Source organism: Polypterus senegalus, chromosome 12 (genome assembly GCF_016835505.1).
Source record: "Polypterus senegalus isolate Bchr_013 chromosome 12, ASM1683550v1, whole genome shotgun sequence".
NCBI lineage: Eukaryota > Metazoa > Chordata > Cladistia > Polypteriformes > Polypteridae > Polypterus > Polypterus senegalus.
Window position 1 is genome coordinate 66921362 of NC_053165.1, and position 24705 is coordinate 66946066.

Consider the following 24705-nt stretch of genomic DNA (forward strand, 5'->3'; position numbering starts at 1 on the left):
TTGAACGAGAGCCTGACACCTTCAAATAGATAATTTTTTAAAACTTTCTCCATCTATAATATGAACACAAAAAGCAAGCTTTTATTTAAGTCTGGATCCTTCTGTGTTCTTTTTTTAAAATCTGTTTTCTTTCTTTACTTTTGTCAGTTACAATCCCCCATTTCCCTTAATTTTTTGCTCCAGCATCATTCCGATTTCACAGTCTACCTGTGCATTAATGGCATTAATGCAAGTTGGTCTGCTTGGGCACTGTAACCCTATCAGTGACTGAGGAACTTGGTGTCCTTCTATAATGACATTCTTCTTGGTGACTTGGGGCAAGAGTGAAAGGAATGGGTGAAGGTGTGGTTTGGGAATAATGGAAATATAATCTTCATGATAAAGTCATTCTGCATAAACAATAGCAGATTTATGCTGTAAAAACAAGTCATTACATAGTATTTGCTTATTAACAAAAAAAAAGAGATATCTTGCATTTCAAAAACTGCACATACTCCATGAAAACAAAATTAACAATGTATCTCAAGGTATATCGACATTGGCCCCATATGGAACACTCTGAATTACAAGCTATAGTTTGGAATTAACACAATATGTGAAAGCCCGCACCAATTCATGTCAACTATTTTTCATTACAAATAAATTCTGAACCTCTGTGAAAACCACTTAGCTAAGAAACTTGATTCCTAATTTTAAAAAAAGGTTAACAATGTATCAATTTCTTGTGCATTAATATCTGTGCTTCACAATCATTAGAGTATGGAGTACTTTCACATTTTATATAAACCTAGAAGTATGTAATTAGTTTCATTTTTTTGTGTTCTTGCAAGTTACTGACAAACAGGAGCTATGGTATTAGGATTCTGCTACAAAAGATTATACTCTTATCCAGACTTGCCCTTGTGCTAAAGTAGCAGCAGGGACTGTGTCCCAGATCAAGAGGCTTAAATTAAAATGCTTTCTAAGAGCACAAAAGGTGAAAACTGATAGTTAAGACTAAAACAGAAGTCATTCAATATATAATTAATTAGTGAAAATCATATTCATCAGTAAAAGTCAACTCTTACACATGACAACTTAGAAAACATGGCATACACTGACTGAGTACTAACCTCCATTAATGCAGAGCTTTCTTCCAGTTTCCTTGTGTCTACTTCAAGAAAAGGACTTTTCAGGTTTTGTAAGAAGAGGGCAGCTTTTCTCTTGCGCTCTGCTTGCAGCTGTTTTTCTTTTGATTCCTTTGAGGCCTGTGCAAGCTTCTCACGGGCTGCGGCTGCTAGTCTGTCCTCCAGCTTCTGTTTGGCTACATCAATAAGAAAGCATTCTGTTACTTTTAATGCTTATCAATGAAAACAAACTTAAAATTCTGCATTGCTGCTCCCTTCTGCTTTGACTTTGCAGTTAAGTCTACAATAACAATATGAAAATATCAAAAAGGAAAAACACAAAACATGATTAAAGTTAAATAAATAAATTAAAGTTAAATTTACACTTCCATAAAGCTCCTAATTATTAATGTTTCAAAAAGTCAATTCCTAAACAAATGTGGCTAATTATTAGAATTAACACACAAAAAGGTGCATACTTGTATCTTATGTATTAAATAACAAACTCCCAGATGGGGTAGGATCTGGAGCCCCAACAGTTAAATTATGGACGGACAGTGTCAGGGCTGCCGGTGCGATGACCCGGCTGGGACGCCCTGAAGGACCGGAAGAGGGTCTACGCCCACCCTGGTTGCTTTGGGGGCCACAGGTAGAGGACTTGGAAGCCCAACCTTGTAGAGGCCCGTGGTCACCGTCAGGGGGCGCCCCAATACCGTGGGAACCCTGAATCTCAGCACTTCCGCCACACCAGGAAGTGCTGTGGAGAAGAGAAGCAGGGACACCAGGAGAGCTTCCGGGAGAACAGCCGGCACTTCGGCTACACTGGGGCGTGCCAACGGGAGATTGCCGGGGAGCACCTGGAGCACATCATTCGAGGCTGGAGTCGGGTGGAAGCAGGACAAGGCAGAAGGAGCAAGAGTGGAGGCAGCCCGAAGAAAGGCAAGGTGTTGTTTGGCCAGGACTTTGGGGACTGAAGGGGTTGTGTGCACTGATTCTCGTAAATAGTTTGTAAAATAAACGTGTGGTGGTGACTTTCAACATGTCTGCCTGTCTGTGTCTGGGCCATTTCCACAACAGTCAAGCCAACACCTGTTAAGTTTTATGAACACTTTACAATCTAAATTTAAAATGAAGGAATTATGTAAGTAAAGTAGTACAAACTGAAGATGATTTCAGAAAGCTGGATAAGAATACTGCTCACCTCCGATAAAGAGTAACGCTCTTATTTCTGAGTTTTATCATACTTATAGACATTTATTTTTGATATACCAAGTCCAGCAAACTACTAGGTCTGTGCTTATTTGTGAATAACCTTGAGCTAACTAAAAACTTACCGGTAATTCTGCCTTTTCCTCAGTCTCTTATTATTAGTTCACTAATCACTATTGGTGCATTACTGGGTCAAACATGCAAAATTAGATAATGGAACCATATTAAGCATTCATATGGACATAACCAAGTAAAGAATCAATGGAAAGCAAGAAAGAGGGAAAAAAAGAAAGGCATGTTCAGTTCCTAGGACAACATGAATGTAAAAAGGGTTAATCCTTTATCCGTCACCTTTACACTAAAAAGGATCCTGTCGTGTAGCCCTTTGATCCAATCAAGGTAAAAAGAGTATTTTTTGAAAGCTGGGTTAGTTGGGAAGAGGTGGGGAAGGAACATTACATAATAAAAACAAAATCTTCCTGCTCAAATTAAAAGATAATTACCATCCTAAAAAAATCAACACCTGCCATAGAATGTCTACGATTCTTTGTAACATTCTTCTAGGAAATAAATAGGTTCTATTTTCATCATTTAATACCATTTTATACCTAGGCGTTAACTGCATGACAGTGAAAACATACATACTTTCAATAATTAAACTAATAACTACTTAAAAATGTGCTGTCTGTGCTACACAAAGACAACTTTTAAACAAAATGCAAATTTCAAAAACAACTGCAGAGAATTACCCCATAGTTAATATTTTCTTTCTACTCTCAACATACTAATGAGGTATAATTACCTATCATAGATTTTTAAGAAAGTTATTCACATCAGAAGAAATGCTTTCATCTTCAAGAAACTTTGGTATATATAGAGGTAATTCAATAAACTCAGGAATGAAATTCTATTTCTCATCACGAGCAATGTATAACTGAAGGATTACATTTTAATGTGCATTTTCAAGCTGGACAATAGAGCTTATGAGCAGCACAGATTTTTATTTTTTACTACTTACTTGCTTTATTTACTCTCCATCCCAGTAGTTCTTATTTTGTGTTTTTGTAGGGCGACAGTCACTGAATTCTTTATGGTTTATAATGTAGCAAAAATGCATTGCATATCATTCACAGTCACAATGAAAAAAGTGGGCAAAATATTAATTTACAGTACTAAAGGACATTCTACTTTTGGACGCAATATGACCGTATAACTGTAGTGTCAGATTTCAATTCTTCTAGTGGTTTTAAGACAAAAATCTAGCTATCTGAAAGATGCAAATATCCATCTGCTGCGCAGGATTTATTCTCACCTGGACAAACCAAACAGCACTGTGAGGATTATGTTTTTTTATTTCTGCATCGTCAGTATCATTCATCCACCCCTGTTAAGAGATAAACTCAAGATATGTAGGTGGATGAGCCTAGGGTTCTCTGGACAATAAACTTTCTTTTGGGCAGACCACAATTTGTGAGGCTCAAGGACTGCATCACTGATATGTATGTGGGCAACACTGGAGTACCACAAGGAACAGTCTCATCTCTTTTTCTCTTTACTCTGCTCACCTCAGAATATAAATATACAGTTAACAACGGGTCATGTCACTTACAGAAATTCTCAGCTGATTCTGTACTTGTGGGGTGTATCAATAAGAGGGGTGAAACAAGAGGGCAGGAATCAGGTAGACAGCTTTGCTTCTTGGTACAGAAGGATTTATCTGGAACTTAACATAAACAAAACCATGGAACTGATTATTGACTTTGGCAGCACCAAACAGCCGCTATGTCACTATTCAGGGAGTGGATGTGGAATTGGTGCACTCCTACCACTACTCAATGGTCCACATCAATTATAGGTTGGACTGCACTTGTAGTACAGAGGAACTATACAATAAAGGGAAGAGCATGATCTACATTGTTAAGAGGCTATGTTCCGTTATTGTGGGTAATGACATCTTTCACATCTACTACAACTCTGTGATGACCAGTGTGATTTTCTGCACTGCGTTGTGCTTGGCCAGTAACATCTTTTCAAAGAAAGGCCCATTGAATAAAAAAAATAAATAATTAAAAGGGCAGGCTCAGTTACGGGACACACTCTGAGGACTTTCAACCAATGAATTATTCAACAGAAGTGCTTCAGGAATGCTACTGGAGGACCTTTACAACAGCAGCAATACACCTGCATCATGCCTCACTAGGACTGTTGCCACCAATTCAGAAGTTTCCGTTCTTTTTAATTTTCTTCCTCTTTAGTCATTTTGGTGTATGTTCGCACCATTGTGTGCGTGTCTATCTGTGTATATAGATTTACCTAACTATCCATCTATCTACCTACGTATCAAATGATCTTCATTAAAAAAAAAACAATTTCTCTTTGAGGACAAATAGTTATCTATCTATACATCCATCCATCTAAATAATCAATACAATCTAAAAAAGGTTTCAATATATAAGGTTATAATGAAAGCTTCAAGTTTGCGCAGATGGTGTGGGGATTTTTACATTTTTGATCCAGCTCTGTGATCACATTTCACTTCCCTGGAGAGAGTTAACAATGGAATGAACAGTTAGAAGCTCTGTGAGATTGTTTGCAGAGCTAGCTTATTGTGACTTGCTGCCATCCTCCAGTCAGACAGATGGAGGACCAGTTGACACTTTATTAGATATAACTGCACACCAATATTTCCGCAGAGGTAAACCGAACTGATGAGGATGAAGTTGAACATTGAATTTGCAAGCAAGATGTGTTCACAGACCACAGTCACGTATGATTGCTCCAGTTCTAAGGAAAAATCACATCCACCCACTATTGCAATCTCACAGTTCAATGCATTCAAATGCTCTATCAAAAAGAAATGCCCATTTACAATAAACACACTTATATGGTAAAGGTAATGAGAGTAGAAGATACAGAAGAGGAATAATGACCAGGTGAAATGAAGTTTACTAGTAATAAAATTCTTCGAGGAACACATAGTATTAATCCAAAATTAAGGGCTAAGTGTTATAATTGGGTTTGCATCTGATACAAATCTATTTGTCCCTTGTGTGGCCAACAGTTTTAATTAGTTTAAGTGTTTAATAAAACATAATGTGACTATATAAAACTAAAAGGTATACTGAACAGTAAAAATGTGTATGTTTGGGACATACATTAGTCTTAAGCTACAAAGAAAGAAGAAAATTTAAAGTGAAAAAATAAACTAAAAAGGGATGTAGGATCATTAAATTTTTTTCTCTTCCCCCAAAGATATAAAGGCTAATCAATATAAAAATTTACACTGATATTGCTACACCAAATTGAGGAAGCATACTTTATTAAATATCACTGCCACAACCCAACAAATAAATACAATGGATACATACTTTATTATGAAAATGGTACTTTAATGACTTCCTTCTTAGTGTTTTGTACACCACATGTAACCTAGCCTGTAGCCAACGAAATATTTAACCAGACAGGAAATTATTGGAATAAACGTTTAAATCTATATTATGACAGCTCATATATGTACCAAAAACATACATATTATTATATATATATATATATATATTATTATATATATATATATATATATATATATATATATATATATATGTATGTTATGCTTTTGGTACATATATGAGCTGTCATAATATAGAAATGCAGCATTTTGGATTTCCAATTTCCATAACTACTCTCAGAGATTACATATCCATCAGCAACATGAGATTTCATAAAATACCATTAAGATAATTACTTGGTAACCCAGCTGACTACTACAATGTTCTCATCCCTGAAGACAGATTTACTGAAGCTGGACACATACTCTAGTTTTGTTACAATCAGAATGGCTTTCAAGAGACATAAAGCCAATTTAATTTACAGATATTTTTAGCTAAACGTGTATTACAGGCATCTATGGCGTTGCAATATGAAAGTTCCTTGCAAAATGTCTGAAATAAGATTTAATATTACAGTATTGAAAATTGCTCATGTAAATAGTGTATAGTAAGTAACTCTAATCCCATTAAAATCCATCAGTAAAGGACTATGCTTTTTTTAAAAAAAGTTCAATGCTAGGAAATCTAATTAAGATTCCCTACAGAAAGATATTTTCAGCACTGTTTTAGCAAATGAGGAGGTTGTTTGGGCTTGTTTCTATTAAAGTTACAACACAGCTGTTTATAGATGTTGTCATTTTGTCATATGTATGAATATTATCAATAAAAGTGCACTCCTGCCATCTTTCTAGAACTAGAGCAATACCAAGGGAGAAACAAATCAAAATAGGTTTATCTGTTACGTGCTTTTGTGACCAAAACTTCCATGGAGTTGAACAAACACAAAAGAAACAAACAATTTCAAAGGAATAATAAATATTAAAAAAGAGAGAGAAAGAAACCGTAGCTGGACCTACAAAACAAAAAACCAACCCTGTTTAAGAGAAAGGATAAATGAAGACACTGTCTAGAGTGGGTCCTCAATCACAGTCCTGGAGGGCTTCAGTGGCTGCAGGTTTTTGTTTTAACCCAGTTGCTTAATTAGAAAGAAATCCTTGCCAATAATTTAATTTCATAGTTTGTTAGTTGCTTTAACTGTGCTATGTCAGATCATTCTCATATCCTAGATTTTCTTCCCCTTTCTAAGGATATCATCCAAATGATTTGAAATCTAAAACGGATAAGTAATTCTCAGTCCTTCACTTTTTTTTCTTCATTTTCCTTCCAAGTATTTCGTTAAACCTAATAGTGCATGATAAATACACACAGGTCTAAATGGAAACAAGCTAAAGGAGAATGCTGGTCTCTTGTGTCCTTTGCATGTTATGGCTAACAAGGAGCAATTAAAACCAAGAATCCAGCTGTTTAAGACTAAAATAAGCACTAAGGGTTCAAAATCTTAACGAGCGAGACAACTAAAATGAAGCAGAAGTGTCACTTGAGCAATAAGGGCTTCTTATTAAGCAACTGGGTTGGAACAAAAACCTGCAGCCCTCCAGGGCCGTGATTGAGGACCCCTGGTCTACAGAGTCACTAGGGAGGATCGTAAACCAACCTTTCAAACCGAAAATAACTGCTTAAAGAGTCAGTGTTTCCAAACCAACAGCCAAAGGGGCCCCAGATTCCTAGAAGCAGAGTACAGACTTTAATATCTAACTAGTGAAGAGGAACAGCTTGCTAACCCAGGACACAGAAACCTTAAGAGTCTCAGATTATAAAAAGGAAACTGCCAAAAATTGGAATATAGACATTAAGGAACATTCTAGTTAGTGGCAAGTGCTACCTTTGTAGAAACTGTACACAATGAAAACAGTTCGGAGTGGAAAGATAATGAATCATCCACCAGTTCTAAGGGAATTATTTTATTGTTGTACGAAAAAAGCAAATTTTATTTTGTTTTACTGCACAATGCTGTTACATCACTCATTTTCTATCACTAACCTTCCAATATACCATAGAAATACTTTTTTGAGATTTTATATACCATATTCTTTAATGAGCTCTACAAAGTATTTCTAGAAGGAACAGCTGTATGTAGGTGGAGGAGTAAATGACCACCATGGCATGTAAATCTGGTGTATAGCAGGAACAGCCTATGCTTGATAAATATAAAATCAATTTCCCAAATGGATTTTCTTAATTGTTTTAACACACTAAAAACTGAAAGTGAAAAGAAACAGAATTATTAATTCACAATGAAGCAGAATTAACAGAGAAAACTGTCCTTCAGGATCAACTTTAATATCCCATAGTTGTAAGTTATTTCAGCCATGATATATTACTAAGAAATATAATACAAGGCTCTCAAACTCGTTTAAATCAATTCACGGTCAAAAATTAGCATCTTGTAAGCCGGCAGAGCAAGTCAAATGATGCATGCCAAATTAACTTAAAATGTATATGAGCTTACCCTGCTTTGCCTCAAGCTCTTCTTGAGTAAGCTGTGGTTTCTTTTCTTCAACTACTGGGGGTTGTGACTCTTTGGCTGCGACACTGCTGGTATTCTCCTGTCCTTCTTTATCCTCTTCATCACTATCATCATCCAGTTTCACTCTATTCTTCTCAAGAGGAAGCAGGTCATTTTCTTTTGCCTTGATTGCAAAACTTATGGGAGCAAAAGAAGCTGTAAAGGAAGAACAGGCACATAAACAGAAAACCCAGAGTCACATGCGTATGCATACACACACAAACAAGCCGTGCAAGATTGCTTCAAATCCAATTACATGCCAAAGAGTCAATATTATCTCAGTTTGTGCTGATGTGAACAATTTAGAAAGGATACGATTTAAACAATAAAAGTGCATGACATAATGGACACATTTTGGCTCTCAAGGTAAATCTCTAATTTGATATTTCTTATTCCTGTATGTTTTATAGCTAAGGGGTAATAAGGAAAGTAAATCTTACAAAAAACAAAGTGATAAAGTAAACCACAAATATATAGCATATTATTTTATTACTAAGAGTTGACCATAATCTTAAGTAGAGATGGACACTTCTGTGACTAGCAAAGTCAAGTGTAATTGAATGAACAAATAATTAAAAGTTATATTAAAAAAAGAAAACAAAAATAAAAGGAAAAAAATAATATTGTAGTCAACCAAGCTGATAAACCATCCGCATGAGAACATTAACTTCAAAAATACATAAATGTATCTTAGAACAACTTATTGAGCACAGCTAAGCTAAATAAGCACTTTTGTGTAAAAGTATAAATAAGTTGCCTTTTAACACTAATAAGCTGTACTGAGACTGCTGGCATGTGGCTGATTGTAATCATTCTATTGAACAACATAGTAAACTCAATAAACATTTTTTAAACAATACTACTGGTATTTTTCAAGCCATATAAAAAAGGGTTCAGACTGCACATGTATCTAAAATTGACGTTCAACTAAATAACGCAATGCGGCTTATCTCTGGAGCAGTAAAACTGACTCAGCTTACTTGGCTACCAGTGCTAACCAATGCAGCACCACCTAAATTAAGGCATGAAGCTGCTGCCATACGAGACTGTACCAAATATGCAAACTCTTTACGATTTGAAGACTTTCAGAAACTACCCAACCTCCAACTGCATTCATGAAAACCATCCTGGACAGCAGAACCAAGGAGTTCTGCTGAACAAGAAGTGGAAACAAATTTGAATTGCTGCACACTCCTTATTACCCACCTCATCAGTGATCCAACTACCCAAGTGCCTGGGTGTGAGCCAAGACGATCCAAATGGATGCTACTGAATAGAATTAAAACAGACTAAGGAATGTGTGCTTATCTGATGCACAAATGGGGCCTCACAGAAACACCATCAACCAACTGAGGAACTGAGAGATTGACAATTCTGCACATATTAGACTCATGTCCAAGTAGGAGATTTAATGGTGGATTAAATATCCTATATCATTTTTCTGCAGAGTCTAAATATTAATTTGTAAGTTTGTACTAGTCGTGTTTAAAAGTCGTACAGATAAAAAAACAAACAAAAAAAAAAGTGGAAGTGTATGTCAAAATATCTTGAAAAGGACTATCACTATATCCAGGGCTGACATGATGGGCTGCAAAATTTTAACTGAATAAATTACTTCATTAAAATAGTCAAAGGGCACATTCACTCCACAGGCCTGTTTAGAAGAAATAGTAGAAAACTCAGAGAAAATGCCAAAAATTAAGGTCTGCACACACCCTTAAGGTTTATTACTCACATGTAGTAAAAAGGTGTGTGACAGACTCAAAGATCTGAGAGTGGTTATCAGATAGGGAAGTCAGTTAATTTTATGTGGAATATCATGACTGTATAACATAACATTCTCAAACTTGGATTCTGCATAGGAAGCCAGCCAACACATTGTATGACCCATTCATGTAAACAGTTATGCCCACACAGATAATCCAACAGGCAAATCTGTGGAAACCCTCGCAGACACAAGAAGAATGTGCAAGACCCACAAGGTTGCAGGATTTGAGCACAGGAAGCTGAATACATGAGCAGTGCTAATAGTACTGTATTTTACAACATTAAAAATTAATTTTCATTTATAAAGAATAAAACTTTAGGTTATTAACAAACATAGATGTGGAAAATAAAAAATACTAAAACATTTACAGAATAGACTTTAAATAGTGAATAACAGAAAATCCATACTTCAATAATTTGCACTTTACTTCAACCACATTATTGCAGAATTTTTCTCAGAAACATCAAATCCAGAGAAAGACTGCTTTGAACTTTTCCTTCAGCAACACCTACCTTTAATTAGTTTGCCCTCATTAGCCGCTTTGTCAGGAGAGTGGTTTGTTGATTCCGTTATCAAATTTTCTGCATTCGAAACACTTGGACTGTTTGTTGCTTGAGGCAAAACAGGCGTATCAGCAGCATTTTCCGATTCTGAGGCAGCAAGAACCTGTAAATTAAAAATAGAATTCAATGCTAGAAAGGTGAAGAATTGAATTTTCATCCTTTTAGTGATTATGTACAATCACTCTGTCACTATGGCTTAAGGTATCATATATGAATGTTTTAGCTACTGTTGTAATGACATTTTCAAGATATATAATTATGTTTGGATTTATTAAATCAGCAAAACACAAATGAATGCTAATCAGAAAATTTGGCCTACAGCCAACCCCAAATTTCCATTATCACAGTATTTTTTTTTTTTTTTGTTTAATAACTGAGTACAGCTAACTTTCCGCATTTCAGGGTCAAAAAAGCAAATCTAATAATGCACTGTATAATGGTCTTCACATAAATTTATATAAATTACAATGCACAAATAATACATGTTAGCAATAAACAGTGAAAGAGCATAACTATAAATTAATGTGCAAGAAAATAAAACTAATAAATAACCGAAGAGAGGAGTGCTATTATGTCACTGTCCAACTACAAAACACATTTTACTCAACAAATGTTCCACATAAGCCACGGAGTAATGAAACAGAAACCTACACTTTATTAATGGTGGTTAAGAAAATAACTGTGCAGCTATTACAAATCATTAACTTTTAACAAATGAGCTGCCACTACCTTGGACTTCTGAAGATACCATATGTTGTTGCGTTAAAATTCTAATAAATAATTTATAGAAATTCTTTAAATGTTGAGTAGAATTCCAGATAATAAGGTCATAATAGTGATAGGCCTACAGTCCCTAAATGTGGTCAAGTACATTTCTAATATTGCATTTAAAAACTTAAATCAAATGTACATTAAGACAATTAACAATGCCAGTGATCACTGCCTTATTTTCATATGTCTCAACAAATACAGTGTTTATTATTACAACTCAGCTAGTTAAATTAGATGACGTGTCTGGAAAATGGATGAATGGGTGAATAGATTAATGTTAGGTTTTTAATTGCTAAGCAGAAGTCATGTGTTAAATTAACCTTTTTTGCACTATCAAATGGCATTGAAAGCAATTGGGCATAATCTAAATAGATGAATGAAATGGGTATTAAAAATTTGTAATCCATCACAATGAGTGCCCAGATGTACAAGACAGGAAAATAACAACCGAGAAGAAACATTTGAAAACTCGTAATACAAAATTAAGACTTTATAAACACTAAATTCCAACCAAAAACAAAAAGAAAGATAAACGGTCATGTCCAGTATTAAACTCTATCCTGCTATACTCTGTCCCTCAGTTTGTCAAGAAACTCCTGAGAAAGAACTGGAGAATGCCTGGAAATCTGGTCTGGCCATCTTAGTCTAATATTTCCAAATGCTCAACAAATACAGAATAAATATAGAACAAGATGAAAGTTCTTTTTTTTCAATATATTTATATCTGGAAAAATACTGCTGATTTAGAATCATGACTGTTGAAGTTATCTAGGTGGGGGATACAAGGGATAAGACTAGCAATAAAGCTGGCAAATAATGTTCTTTATTCACTTAACGTTATAAATACATATGAAGATCAAATTTGTGCTGAAAGGAAAAAGCTATTTGAAGAAAATTAATCATAACATTTTTAAAAAATAAATTAAAAGGCTGAAAAGATACTACTTAACGACAAAATTGCTGCTTAACTATATTTACATTCTTGTGTGGACAGAGAGAACCATCTGCAACTAAACAAATGCAATGATGGAGATGGTTCAGTCCTGTAAATACATGGACTGGAATGAGTAGATAAGATAAAAAGACTAAACAAAAGAGAACTAGTGCAAACACTCTTTTTTGGGTGGCTGTGGTCTTTCAAGTTGTATAAAAAGCCATTGAGCCTGTTCCAGCATCACCATTAATAAAGCAGGCACCAGTTCTGGAAATGAAACCAGTTCAACACAAGGTCCACAAGCACAGTGCTGGTTAGGGAGATTTGCTTCTGAATAGCTATTCACTTTGTTCTGACAGTGAAATCTATTCAGATCAAGATATTTAGAAAACATTTTAATGCCCACAGACTAGTTTTGCAGCCTCTCATCCTAAAAAAAAAAACTGAGGAAAGTCACCCATTTTTTTGCATTATTCTTGAATTAAACGAAAAAAAAAAACAGATTACCAAAAAAAGGATGGTGAGCATCACTCATAAGAAGGTAAATCCCTTGTTTACAAGTTTTGTGACGCATCTGCAGATTGTTATATTTGACTAGTAACATAACAGTAAGCATTTCTGTACAGATGCCAGTATATGCCTTGAGGTCATATGATGGTTGACAATACATCTGACAAGCAAAAGGCTGCAATATTTAACAGTTGCATTCTCTCCCTACTCATTTAAAATGCTGTATACTAAAGATGAAATACAAAATATAAAAGAAGGTAAAGAGTTGCAGCTGTAGTTGAGATGACATTTTCCACAAGCTCAGGTCATCTGGATGTCTTTTCTCTGATTTGTAAATTCATCACATGAACCTTAACATGTCACAGCTGCATAATAAACAGCAGTAAGCAGCCAGCTGTGACAAATGTATAAAAAAAAGCCTTACTGAAGCAGATACACATTTAAAATGTAGTTTAAAAAACAGGTACAATTCCAAATAAATTTAAAGGTTTCCTTACACTAAGAACTCTTCTGTATCTAAACAATTTGGCAATTGATTCATTTGTTTTGAGCACAACTAAATACTCTTAATACCCTACTGTCAGGCTGTTCAAATTATTCAAATACAACACTGCAACAAGAACCACAGCTAAAACAAGAATTCACAGGATAGCACCAATAGAACCTGAGAAAGAAAGATGAACACGATTTAAAGAAAATGTATTTACATTTGTATAAATACATTGGAAAAAAATGACTAATGCTTTTGCTACTATGTAAGGGAATATAACAGTAAGCATAAAATACAAGCTATTACAAAGAACCCTCAACATTCATCATCACTTCATGGCAAATGGCGCACAATTGTTAGAGTAGTTGGTTAGTGAGGTCATTCCCACTTCGTGATTGGAGCACAATCATCCAAATGGGGAGTGGTTGTTGTAGTTACAACCAATTGTGCAACCCAACACTATTATAAACAAAATCAACCCATAAACCACTGGCAGAAGCTCAGGATCCAAAACTGAGACGTGACCCACTGATTAAGAAACACTGCTCTACATCATGCAGACAACTGTTCACATCAGAGACAACGGTGTCGAACTTCAGAGCAAAGATTAACAACTTGCATGTAATATCTACAAAAACTGCAACTTTTTGGGAAAAATTTTAAATTCTAATAAACAAGCAGGATAGATAGATAGATAGATAGATAGATAGATAGATAGATAGATAGATAGATAGATAGATAGATAGATAGATAGATAGATAGATAGATAGATAGATAGATAGATAGATAGATAGATAGATAGATAGATAGATAGATAGATAGATAGATAGATAGATAGATAGATAGATACTTTATTAATCCCAAGGGGAAATTCAGATTATATATGTGAATGTATGTTAATAAGCCTTACATACATCTTGCTCTCAACATTATAGTACATTAGGAGAAGATTCTTGATCGTTAATATTAAAGTACCACATTCTATTCAAAAAGTGAATTTCAAAAGCATAAAAGTGACCAGAAATTGGCAAACCCAGAATAATTTGAAACAGACTCTTTCATAGATGGTAAACAAAACAGCAGACTAAACTGAACTGATACCATTTCCAATCTCAGTTATTTTATATACACTATATATACATTATACATACTATATCTAAATTCATTTCAGAAAACGGAAAAATTATTAGTATGGTCACAGGCCACAAACATTTTTAATTATAAGAGTATAGCATACTGTACCAGGAAAAAAATTGAAGCAATTTAAATTAAAAAAATATCATTCCAGGAGTGAAAGTAATTATTGTTAACATACTGTTTTAATGTTTAACCCAAATTTTTAAAATACTACACATTTGAATTGAATACATAACCAACACAAGACATTTTTAATATGTGACAGTCTACAGTCTCTTACAAGACAAAGAGTTACAAGTCAGTGTAAATGGTCAGGACATGCCTTGCTACTATGATTGACCCAATTTAACGTGAAATACACAGTGAAAACCCTGGTTTACAAATATAAACTGTATGAAAAGTTATGCAGAAAAAGAGCAAACCTTGGGTTTATCAAGTCCCTCCTTCTGAATAAAATATTGCTTTTTGAATTCATAATATGCGTTGTACTGGTGCCAAGACTGCAGGAAGTCAAATCTAAGGGGAAGGAGACAAATAAAAAGATTATCTTGCACATGAGTAAACTTTTACTAAAACTCATTTTAAAAGTTTTATAACATGGAACAGTAAGTCCCAATAATGTGTTCATTGTTGCAAGAATAAAAAATTGATTTTGATATCCTTTATTAATCCCTGAGAGGAAGGTATCTTTTTTGCATGACCTTTGGAGGTCAGAGCGCTGGGTCTGTCATTGTACAGTTTTATCACTAATGGTACAAAATCTGGACTATGGATTTAACCTATAAAATAATAAGTTTCCAATTTATGAGCTCTACAAAAGCCATGCTCCTTTTTAACATTTGCATACATTTCCATCCACAACCACATTAAAACATACTCAGTGATGCTGCAGGTTAGAACACATAAAAGTTTAAAGCAGTCATTTCCAACTCCGTTCCCCTGAGAGTCTGCAGGTTATTGTTCCAACCTGCATCATAATCAGTCAGTCATTTTTCCTCTAATTGATTGGATTGTTTAACAAACTGGTCTTCTCTGTCATCCCTTACTCTACATTTCGAAAACAACAGTATAGTGTGATTCACATTTAAACTGTGGTAAAAATGAATATTTCTGATAAATTCCTCAACTCTTCCTATTCATTCACCTTTTTTATGGAGTTTGCTCTATTAACAGTATCCTAATGATGTGTCAGACATGTGCTTACAGAACCTCTACACAGAATAATGGTAACAGTCCTCTGGAGAGAATGGGAGCACTGTCACTTAATTTCTATACTCTGCTACCCAAAGACTGGATGATACAAGGCAGAAAGAATTGTCACATGACTTTCTCTTCCTCTTTTTACCATGTGGCAGTCTGATGGACAAATCTGGGTTTTGGTGGATGCCAGAAGAATGCTACCTTCTGGAATGTTTAGTGCCTAGAGTAATGTTTTGTACAGGAGGAATAATGGTCTGAGGCTGTTTATCAAGGTTTGTGCTAGGCCCCTTGATTCCAGTGAATTTTAGACTATTGTACGCTTCCTTTTGTGGCAACATTTTGGGGAAGACCCCTTCTACTGCAGCATGACTGTGCCCCTGCAGACAAAGCCAGGTGCATAAAAAAACAATCTTTCATGTTCAGTATGAAGGAACTTGGGTAGCCTACACAGAGCCCTGATCGCAACCCTACTGAACATTTTTGGAATGAATTAGAATGGAGATTGCAAGCCAAGACGTCTCATACAACATCGTTATCAGGTGGAATGGGCACAGAGTTCCATAGACACACTCCAAAATCTTGTAGAAAGCTTTCCCAGAAGGGTGGAGGCAGTTATAGCCACAAAGGAGGAGTCAAATCCATATTATTACCCATGGTTTTGGAACAGGATGTAACAAGCAACAAGCCTGTGTGGTCAGGTGCCAACAAACTTTTGTCCAAATAGTGTATGATTTAAAAACAAAAAAACAGGAAAAAAAAATCAGGTTTGCGTGGAAAAACATATACAAGTTAGAACACCAAAATAAAATCTACTAAAACAAAATGTACACTCTCCTTTCAGGATCTTTTCAAAGCAACAAATCACATAACAACAGAACTACTACTTAAAGTGAAATGTATCTTTACTTTGGTTATTTAATTTTATATGCTAGCATCTATGAAAAATTTAGAAAGTCCTCAATTTAAATAGGCTTCATGGTACAATAGCTATGGTCATTTTAAATAATGTATGCATCCTTGACAAAGGTTTGCTTTAATAAAAATAAAAAATAAAAAAAAATAAAATAAAAAAAGAATCCCAAAACTGCCACAATAAATTACAAAAAAAAAACAAAAAATAAGTTACATTATCTCTAATGTAAATAAAAAATTAATTCTGCTGCTTCAACTCTTAATTACTATGATGTTGAAAATAATAGTCATTATTCTTACCGAGAGTCATTCTTTGCACGAACACTTGACTCAAACTTGGCACCATTTCTTGCAACATATTCTGCTAACTTGTCAATGACAGGCTGAATGTCTGGTGGTGGTGGAATAATGGCAGCAACAGAAGTCTGGGAACTAAGAGGTACAAAATGATAAATTATAAATATTAATCTGGTGCTAATATTACTTTAACTACACTAAAACTCTAACCCTATTAATTCAGAATAATGTACAAATTAAATTAGTATTTTTTCAGTAAAAGTTATATCATATATAAAAATTTATTTTAACAGAAGCAGCACACTTTTCGCAGTACAAACACCCACTGTAAATTAGGGCACAACACATAGAAACAAACCAAATGACAATTAATAAAACCACAGCTACTATCTATACAGTATTTTGACTGTGTGATTAATAAGTATAGTTGGGGAAAATACAAAGTGTATATTGTACATTACTTGTAATTGAAAACACAATTTTCCTAATTACATCTGCTTTCATACCTTGTAGTGGCAGCTGTTGTTTGTGTAGATGCCTGCCCAGGAGACATAGGTGGCGTTGCGCTGTGTACTGCAGAAGTAGCAGCTGAACCTGAAGCTGCAGGTAACATTCCTGCAGGCAGGGAGTTGTAATATGTGTTGACGTCTATTCCAGGTGGTGGAGGTGCAAGACAGTATGTCCCATCAGGCAACATGTAATATCCATAATAGACAGTTGCTACAGTTGCTGTAAAATTCAATATGTATGTATATTAGTAATATGCAAAAGAAAGAATTTCTGCAATATAACTATATAGTAAAATGTAGAACGAGAAACACAGCACACACACACATTAAGATTTTCACATTCATGCCATGAAGGTTTTTTTTACCTCAAATGATACTGTAGTTGGCACCTACTGCAGATCTAAATTACCCTATTAGAAGAGGGTAAGAGACTTAGTACTGAATCAGCCAATGACTGGGTCTAAACATATGATTGTTCATTTCCAGGGTCAACTTCTAGGCAATCAAAATACTTCACGTATAAAAGACAGATAGACAGAACTTCATTTGTCTCCCACACACACATAATGACCTGAACACACATCAGAAAAACAACTAACTGAAAAGAAAGAAAACTAACAACAGTGAAAACTTCTGACATTTGCAGTCACAGCGAGGCATTATGTAGACATATTGCCTTTTGGGATAAAGGAGCCCCAGTAACATTTATTGACACAATTCTGCTGAATAATTCAAAACCTGAAAACACTCAGTGTTTGCACTTCAAAGAGAGGATGTGCTGGATTGTTCATAATGGTGCTCAGTTTTTTGTTTCATTTTTTTTAATAACCTTTTCCTTCACTACTGTCTTCAGGAGGTCCAGAGATCATCCCATAACTGACCCTGCCCTTCTAATTAGTCTGTTGATTTAGTGGGCCTGTCTTGAAGTGATGCTATTGGCCCAACAAACCACAGTGTATAAAATCACACTAGCCATCATACAGATGTAGAAGATATGAAGGAAGTCAATACCCAAATAAAAGTCTGCTCTGCCCTTTCTTATATACTATAACTCCCCTGTGCTATGAGACCAGTCCAACCTGTCACTGGTGTGGACCGCCAAATACATGAAGGACTGCACCATCTCTACATCCACTCCGTGAATTTTGAGCAGACATAGAGGCTTTTTGCTGAACATAAAGTAAATAACCAGTTCCTTGGTTTTGCTAATGTTCAGTTGCAGACAATTATTTTTGCACCAAGAAACCAAGTTCTCTACTCAAGTCCACTCTTCTGTCTCATCACTTCATCAATACTCCTCATAAGTGTAGAATCAACTGAGAATCTCTGAAAGTGACATGACCTGATTAACAATGTTAACAACAAGACAGATGACCATTACATATATGATGCTAAATATTGTACATTACTGTATACAGCATGCTATTACACATTTCTATAATCCATGTGATATAGGACACAGAGTATTGCATTCTTAGTGCTGCATTAGGCCTCCTTTGACTTAAAGATGCAAACATAAATATACTATAAATTATGAAGAGCAAATAAAACCCTAAGCCTATAACTGAACCTGGATTGATACATATCTGCTACAGATCAGAAATTTTTTTATTTAACCAAACCTTATCCTAATCTGTACAAAACAATGTACATTAACACATTCTATGCACTTCTTAAAGAAAATAATTCATTCTAGTTTTTGATAAGAATTGAACCAAGAGGTTCATAAGCTCAGTCAATGCAATCAATATAGCCAGATTCTAAAATAATAACGCTCAAGATTAATCAAAGGGGTAATCACAAGAATAAAGATAGATAAACTCTTTAACATACAGAAATATGAACTAAAAGAGAAGAATAAGTCTCACACAGGATATCCAACACAGCTCAAGGAATTCCCAAATGATAACTGACTAAGATTTAGTCATAACAAACATAGTTCTGATATGGAAGTGATTCATGGTGTAGGAATCATCTTTTGAGATGCTATTAGTATACTTACTTAAGCAGTGCAAAATATGTTAGGAAAGACTGGATAGTGTACTATATTACTACATAAATATACAGTATATATTTACAAATGTAAACCTCCAATAGTCAAAACAAGATAAAAACCTTTCATCCTACTGTTCCATCTGATTACTATAGTAACTTATGTCTGCCTTTAACAATCCAATAATTCACATAAAAGGCTTGAATACAACACTGATTCTAAGTGACTCACTGAACAAAACTCACAAAAAGTGTACACCATGTAGTGATATGTATTCATAAATGAGCAACAAGACCTTTGCAACACAATAACACATTACGTTGTCTGCATTGATTTCTCCCGTCATTACATTCTAGCTTTGCAATTGCTTTTATGTGTGGGGGGAAAAAAGAAGAAAATCACTACAGATTATTAAAATAAAAACACAACTGCACAATAAAATACAATTAGGAAACTAAACAAACTGTTTAAAATGTCTGTTTATGTCTGGTAATTAACAAAATCATTTCTGAAACCCTCAGGGAATATGAACATGGTGAGCAATATATGCTTATTTGTATGTGTTTTCTGGAAATATTTACCAGAAAGTAAATCTAAGTTATAAAACAAATATTCAAGGAGGTGAAAAACACATCAGAAAAATATTTTCATTTTGTAATAAAAGCTACTAATTTACTAGCTGGATTATAAGGTGTTGCATTTATATATACTGTGTGTATGTATTCTATTGCTGAGTTTTTATATATATTTTTATAATATTTTATTTGTATGTATATATATATATATATATACATACACACACACATACATACATATACATACACACACACGTAAATATTTTTATATTAAAAAAATAGCATAATTTCCAAAAACATTCAAAGAATGAAAGTACTAGTATTCTGCTTTAAAGAAAAAAAACAAGTGAAACTAAGTAACGTGCATTTCAAACAGACACTTGTGTGAATTCTGTACCGACATACAGAAACTGTGTTCTGTCCCGATACTAATTCCTTTTCTTGCTGAAATATGAAGAGTGCTGTAGTACATAGGGGATTCTTGATTGAAAACTATTTTGTGCAAACAAGGACTAACAAACTACAGCATGTTGAGTTGAATTACCTATTCTAATCAAATCCTTCCTTATGTTCTTAAAATCATGTGTAATTATTTCAGATGATTATTGATTAGTTTCTGTATGAATGTTAATCTATGTGGATGACATCATGTGCAGTTTAGCATTATTTTCCCCAGATTTAGTTATGTCAGTCAGCCATTGTTACAGCACAATCACACCACACAAAACTGAACTAAGAGCAATTCACCCCAGAAGCACATCTCAAAACCGTTTTTTTTTTTAAATTTTACGTTAAGATGACTAATTCACATTACTAGTACCTAAGACTTTAACAGCTAAAATTAAGCCTAGGCCTGATGAACATTCCACTAGATTCTACTAAATAATGAAAAACATCTCTGAACTATTACAACTGAATAACACAGAGAAAAACATTCTTATTTATAGCACATGGAAAATTCTACCACTAAACTGATGGATATAAGGACTACTTATTGAATAAGTATGGGGCAGTTAAAAGAGAAAAGCAAAAAAGAGATGTTGCATAAAGAAAAAACAAACTTTTTGTTAGCCAACATGAATGCTCGAGTTACAACAAATACAAAAAATAAAATGTTTACAAAATATTGCATACTTACAGTCTAGGGAGTATTCATTTTCTTTAGAAGCCACTGTTAAAGGTTCCTCTAGCATCTTTGCAGCGGCCATGCTGTTTTCTTGTTTGGCTTTTCTTACTAATGCAGCCAAAGGATGATCGGGATCCATTACTTTCAAAGGCTACAAAAGCATAAAAATACTGTTGACCTGTGTATTTCTGGGGAATTTTAGATAATGTTCTTTAACATACTGTAACAATTTACATTCATGGAAGACTACATTAGAGATGGCAATTCAGGTTGCAATGGCATTTGATGAGAAGAGTTTCAACGTAGTGAGCATAGTGGAATTCAGATAGCAGGAGCAGACAGTCAATTCAAATGTTTAACATCTGCATACAAACAGATTTCAAACAACTAAACTTAAAATATTAAGATAAACTTTTACTAGCTGCAAACAGTTACTAACTTTATAAAAAAGAAGGTCATAATAGTTCTAGACTCCCTTGAAGCTTGACTTGCACAAAGTCTTTCTGCTTTGGAGCCTTCGCCATCACATTATAACATTACATTTTCTTTTTAAAATTTTATTTGGAGCCAAAACACTACAACAGAACACAACACAATCAGGTATTTAAGAATAGCATTTACTTTGAAAACATTCCAGAAAGAACTGAACACTCAATGCCCATCAGACAAGGATAGCAATGCAAACAGACAGCAAAAATAAACAGTAAAATAAAAAAAATGTTAAGAATAGGCCCTGCATGTTTACTTTTGGATTATGACAATTCATTCTTGCCCAGTTCTGAAATAGTTTTGAATAGATCTTCGTAAAGACAGTTTAATTTATTCCTATTTCAGATAATATAGAGCAACACTTTCCCACGAAGTTATACTATGATTCTGTTACAGATGACAACACAGTGTTATTGTTTATTAAAAGCATTTGGCAACCTTTTCAAAAGTGAGAAAGACAAAGTGAAACTAGATGCCAAAAAGCTTAAGTGTCTGCACATTACAAATAAACTCCTTCAGGCACATAAACACCAACTAGACAGCATGGCAACAATTCATAAAATGTTTGTGTATGCAGTATATTTGATTTACACAATTTGTCATTAAAGTAAAAAAAAAAAAAAGAATCAATTATGTATTAAATAAGTTCCCTCACTCTTCTGGGCAGCCCCAGGTGTATTTATTTCTCAAATATACAGGGAGTAACTCGAGTAAAATGTAATGAAAAAGTGTTTTAAGGAAAACTGGTGAACAAAACAAAACATGCAAATATGATAGTGATAGCCTTCTTAGCATCCACACCTGCCTTATATAAACTTTTCGACCAAAGATAAAGACATAATCTTCTTCTTCATAGACTTCTTATAGCAATGTTATGTCAGATGCAAGGGTAAGGTGACTGGCTGATGCATGAAGACAAAAAAAAGCTCATTTACCATACAGTTGTGTTGCACTTCAAAAGACTGGGGGCTTTCTAATGTGTTCTTCAACAGCTATCTACAGATTAGTTCCAGATATTAACAAGAAGCAAGATACAGATAACCCACAATCGCCCAGTAGTCAAACATCAATAGACTCTTTCTTTCTTTCTTCCACAATGCCAAACTGGACTGCAGATAAACAAAATCATGGCTATACCCAGGTCACTTTCACATAATGCTTGTAAAAAGGTGACTTGAGGCTGCCAGTCACCTGTATTTTCAATGCACTTTCCTTTATAGCAACCATTACGGCAGGAGTAGCTAGGCTACAAGAGGATTTAACTTAATTAATGTGTGAATGTTGTGTTTGTGAGGTGTTGGTTGGAGACAGACACATAAAGTATTTCTATCTGTTCACATAAAAAGCAACCAAGATTAAACATAAAATATCTGCATTTCAGAAGTTTAAATTTAAAATTATTTCCACAGAAAACACTAAAAAGAAATCAATTTTACCTTCATTAGTTCCTCTAGCCTGTCACACTTTTTAGAAGCAAACAGACTGGGGTGTAAATAGTCTCCATTTTCATTGTCGTCATCATCATCAGAGTCATCAGCCTCACATTCTAAAAACGAAACAGTTCAGAAATGTTACTCATAAAAACCTGGCTTACTTACTATAGCTTCCAATCTTGCCAAGTCTCTTTCTGATGGTCAAGTACTGAATAATGAACTTGGTGAGGGAGAGTGAGAACAACTGTAAGGGACTTGAAGGAAAATTGTACTTCTTGCCTTGGAAGACATTTTTGTATAAACAAATCACTGTTTAGACAAAACATCACAATATTGATATTTACAGAACTAGTGGTACCTCATCTGTCCCATCATCCGTCTATAGTCTGAGTACTTTTCAGGTAACATGGAACACATGGCATGATCCAGTCTCTTAACAGGGTACCATGCACCAAAATGTGATTATTTAATAGATATACACTCACATAAAGGAAGAACGTTAGTAGAATCTATTTATCTGAGGTCCAACCCAAATAAAGTATTAAGCACAGTATTATAACAGCTAATGGAAGTTATTTTTGTTCACAGGGCTAAGTTCACATTCTTTTAAACACTTCAAAACTGAATGTTTTTAAAACACTGCACATCTGACAACAGAAAAAATAGAAAAATCACCAAATTCCAGTGTTAATTTTACTCCCATATACACTATTAGAACCAACAACATGATCTGAGCAACTTAACTGTGGAAAAAAAAAAGAGATCACAAAAATTTGCCCCTCTGATTATTCTATTAGCTGTAACACACCTTTTTTTTTATTAAGAGCTGCAACCCTTTAAGCAAACCTGAATCAAGCAGTAAGACTTACTTGTCTTCTCCTCAGCTTTGGCTTCACCAGCAGTGATGTACTTTCCCTCCTTCATCGCCTTCAAAATGTGCTTGTAATAGGGATTTAAGTAATGATCAAAACGCAAAAAATCAAACTGAGAGTTACGGGCCTGTTTCGCTTTTAGCATTATTTCAAACTGAGCTCCTTGCTTGCAGACAAAACTGGCTGTGCGTTCAATGATTGCATGCATTTTCGTTGTAGCAGGCTGTGAGAAAGGGAAAAAGAAAAACAAGCACTTGGTGAGTCAATGTCATGATTAGGACGTCTATAAAGCAGAAATCTCCAGCATATAAAACAACACATAATATTGCATTTTACAGTACCAACAAAATCACCATTTTCAAGGGGGGGTCCATAATAAACAAAACAACCTATGGTAACTAATACACAAAATCACCCATTAGTATGCTTAAAAGCAACTTTAAAAAGACAGGTAAAGTAATTGTATAAATAACCACACTAGAAAAATATGTTTCAGACCAGCAGTTTGGTCTTTGTCTTTGAGAAGATATGAAAAAACTGGGTTTCGATAACAGACTCGGGAGAAAACAAAAGAAATGAAAAGAAAAAGGATAATCACAGAACAATTGCATTTTTTAATAACCCAATTCAGTACGAAAAATACTATTGCGCTAGAAGTAGTAATAGAATTAAAGGGTCTAATTGCTGCCTGATTTTTTTTTTATAACTACAACAACAAAACAAATGACAAAGCTGCATTCCTTTTAAAAGCCTACAATAAAATTGATTGAGCACAGCTTTTCTATCATTTATAAAATAAAAGCAGCCTTGTCTACACAGTTAATAAGGGTATGAAAACAAAAAAAAAATGGCCCTGAAC

General features: G+C 34.5%; 1 protein-coding gene across 2 annotated transcripts in view; it reads right to left on the reverse strand.

Annotated features, from left to right (window-relative positions):
- LOC120540895 (splicing factor SWAP) overlaps positions 1 to 24705 on the reverse strand; it is a 79346-nt gene that overhangs the window by 47167 nt on the left and 7474 nt on the right. For both annotated transcript variants that reach the window (XM_039772044.1, XM_039772045.1), the window contains exons 5-13: positions 23844 to 24069; positions 22978 to 23087; positions 21065 to 21203; positions 17356 to 17578; positions 16853 to 16984; positions 14863 to 14956; positions 10548 to 10701; positions 8211 to 8423; positions 1113 to 1303 (exon numbers count right to left, since the gene is read on the reverse strand). In XM_039772044.1, coding sequence (XP_039627978.1) covers positions 1113 to 1303; positions 8211 to 8423; positions 10548 to 10701; positions 14863 to 14956; positions 16853 to 16984; positions 17356 to 17578; positions 21065 to 21203; positions 22978 to 23087; positions 23844 to 24069 — 1482 coding nt within the window. The remainder of the gene's footprint in view (positions 1 to 1112; positions 1304 to 8210; positions 8424 to 10547; positions 10702 to 14862; positions 14957 to 16852; positions 16985 to 17355; positions 17579 to 21064; positions 21204 to 22977; positions 23088 to 23843; positions 24070 to 24705) is intronic.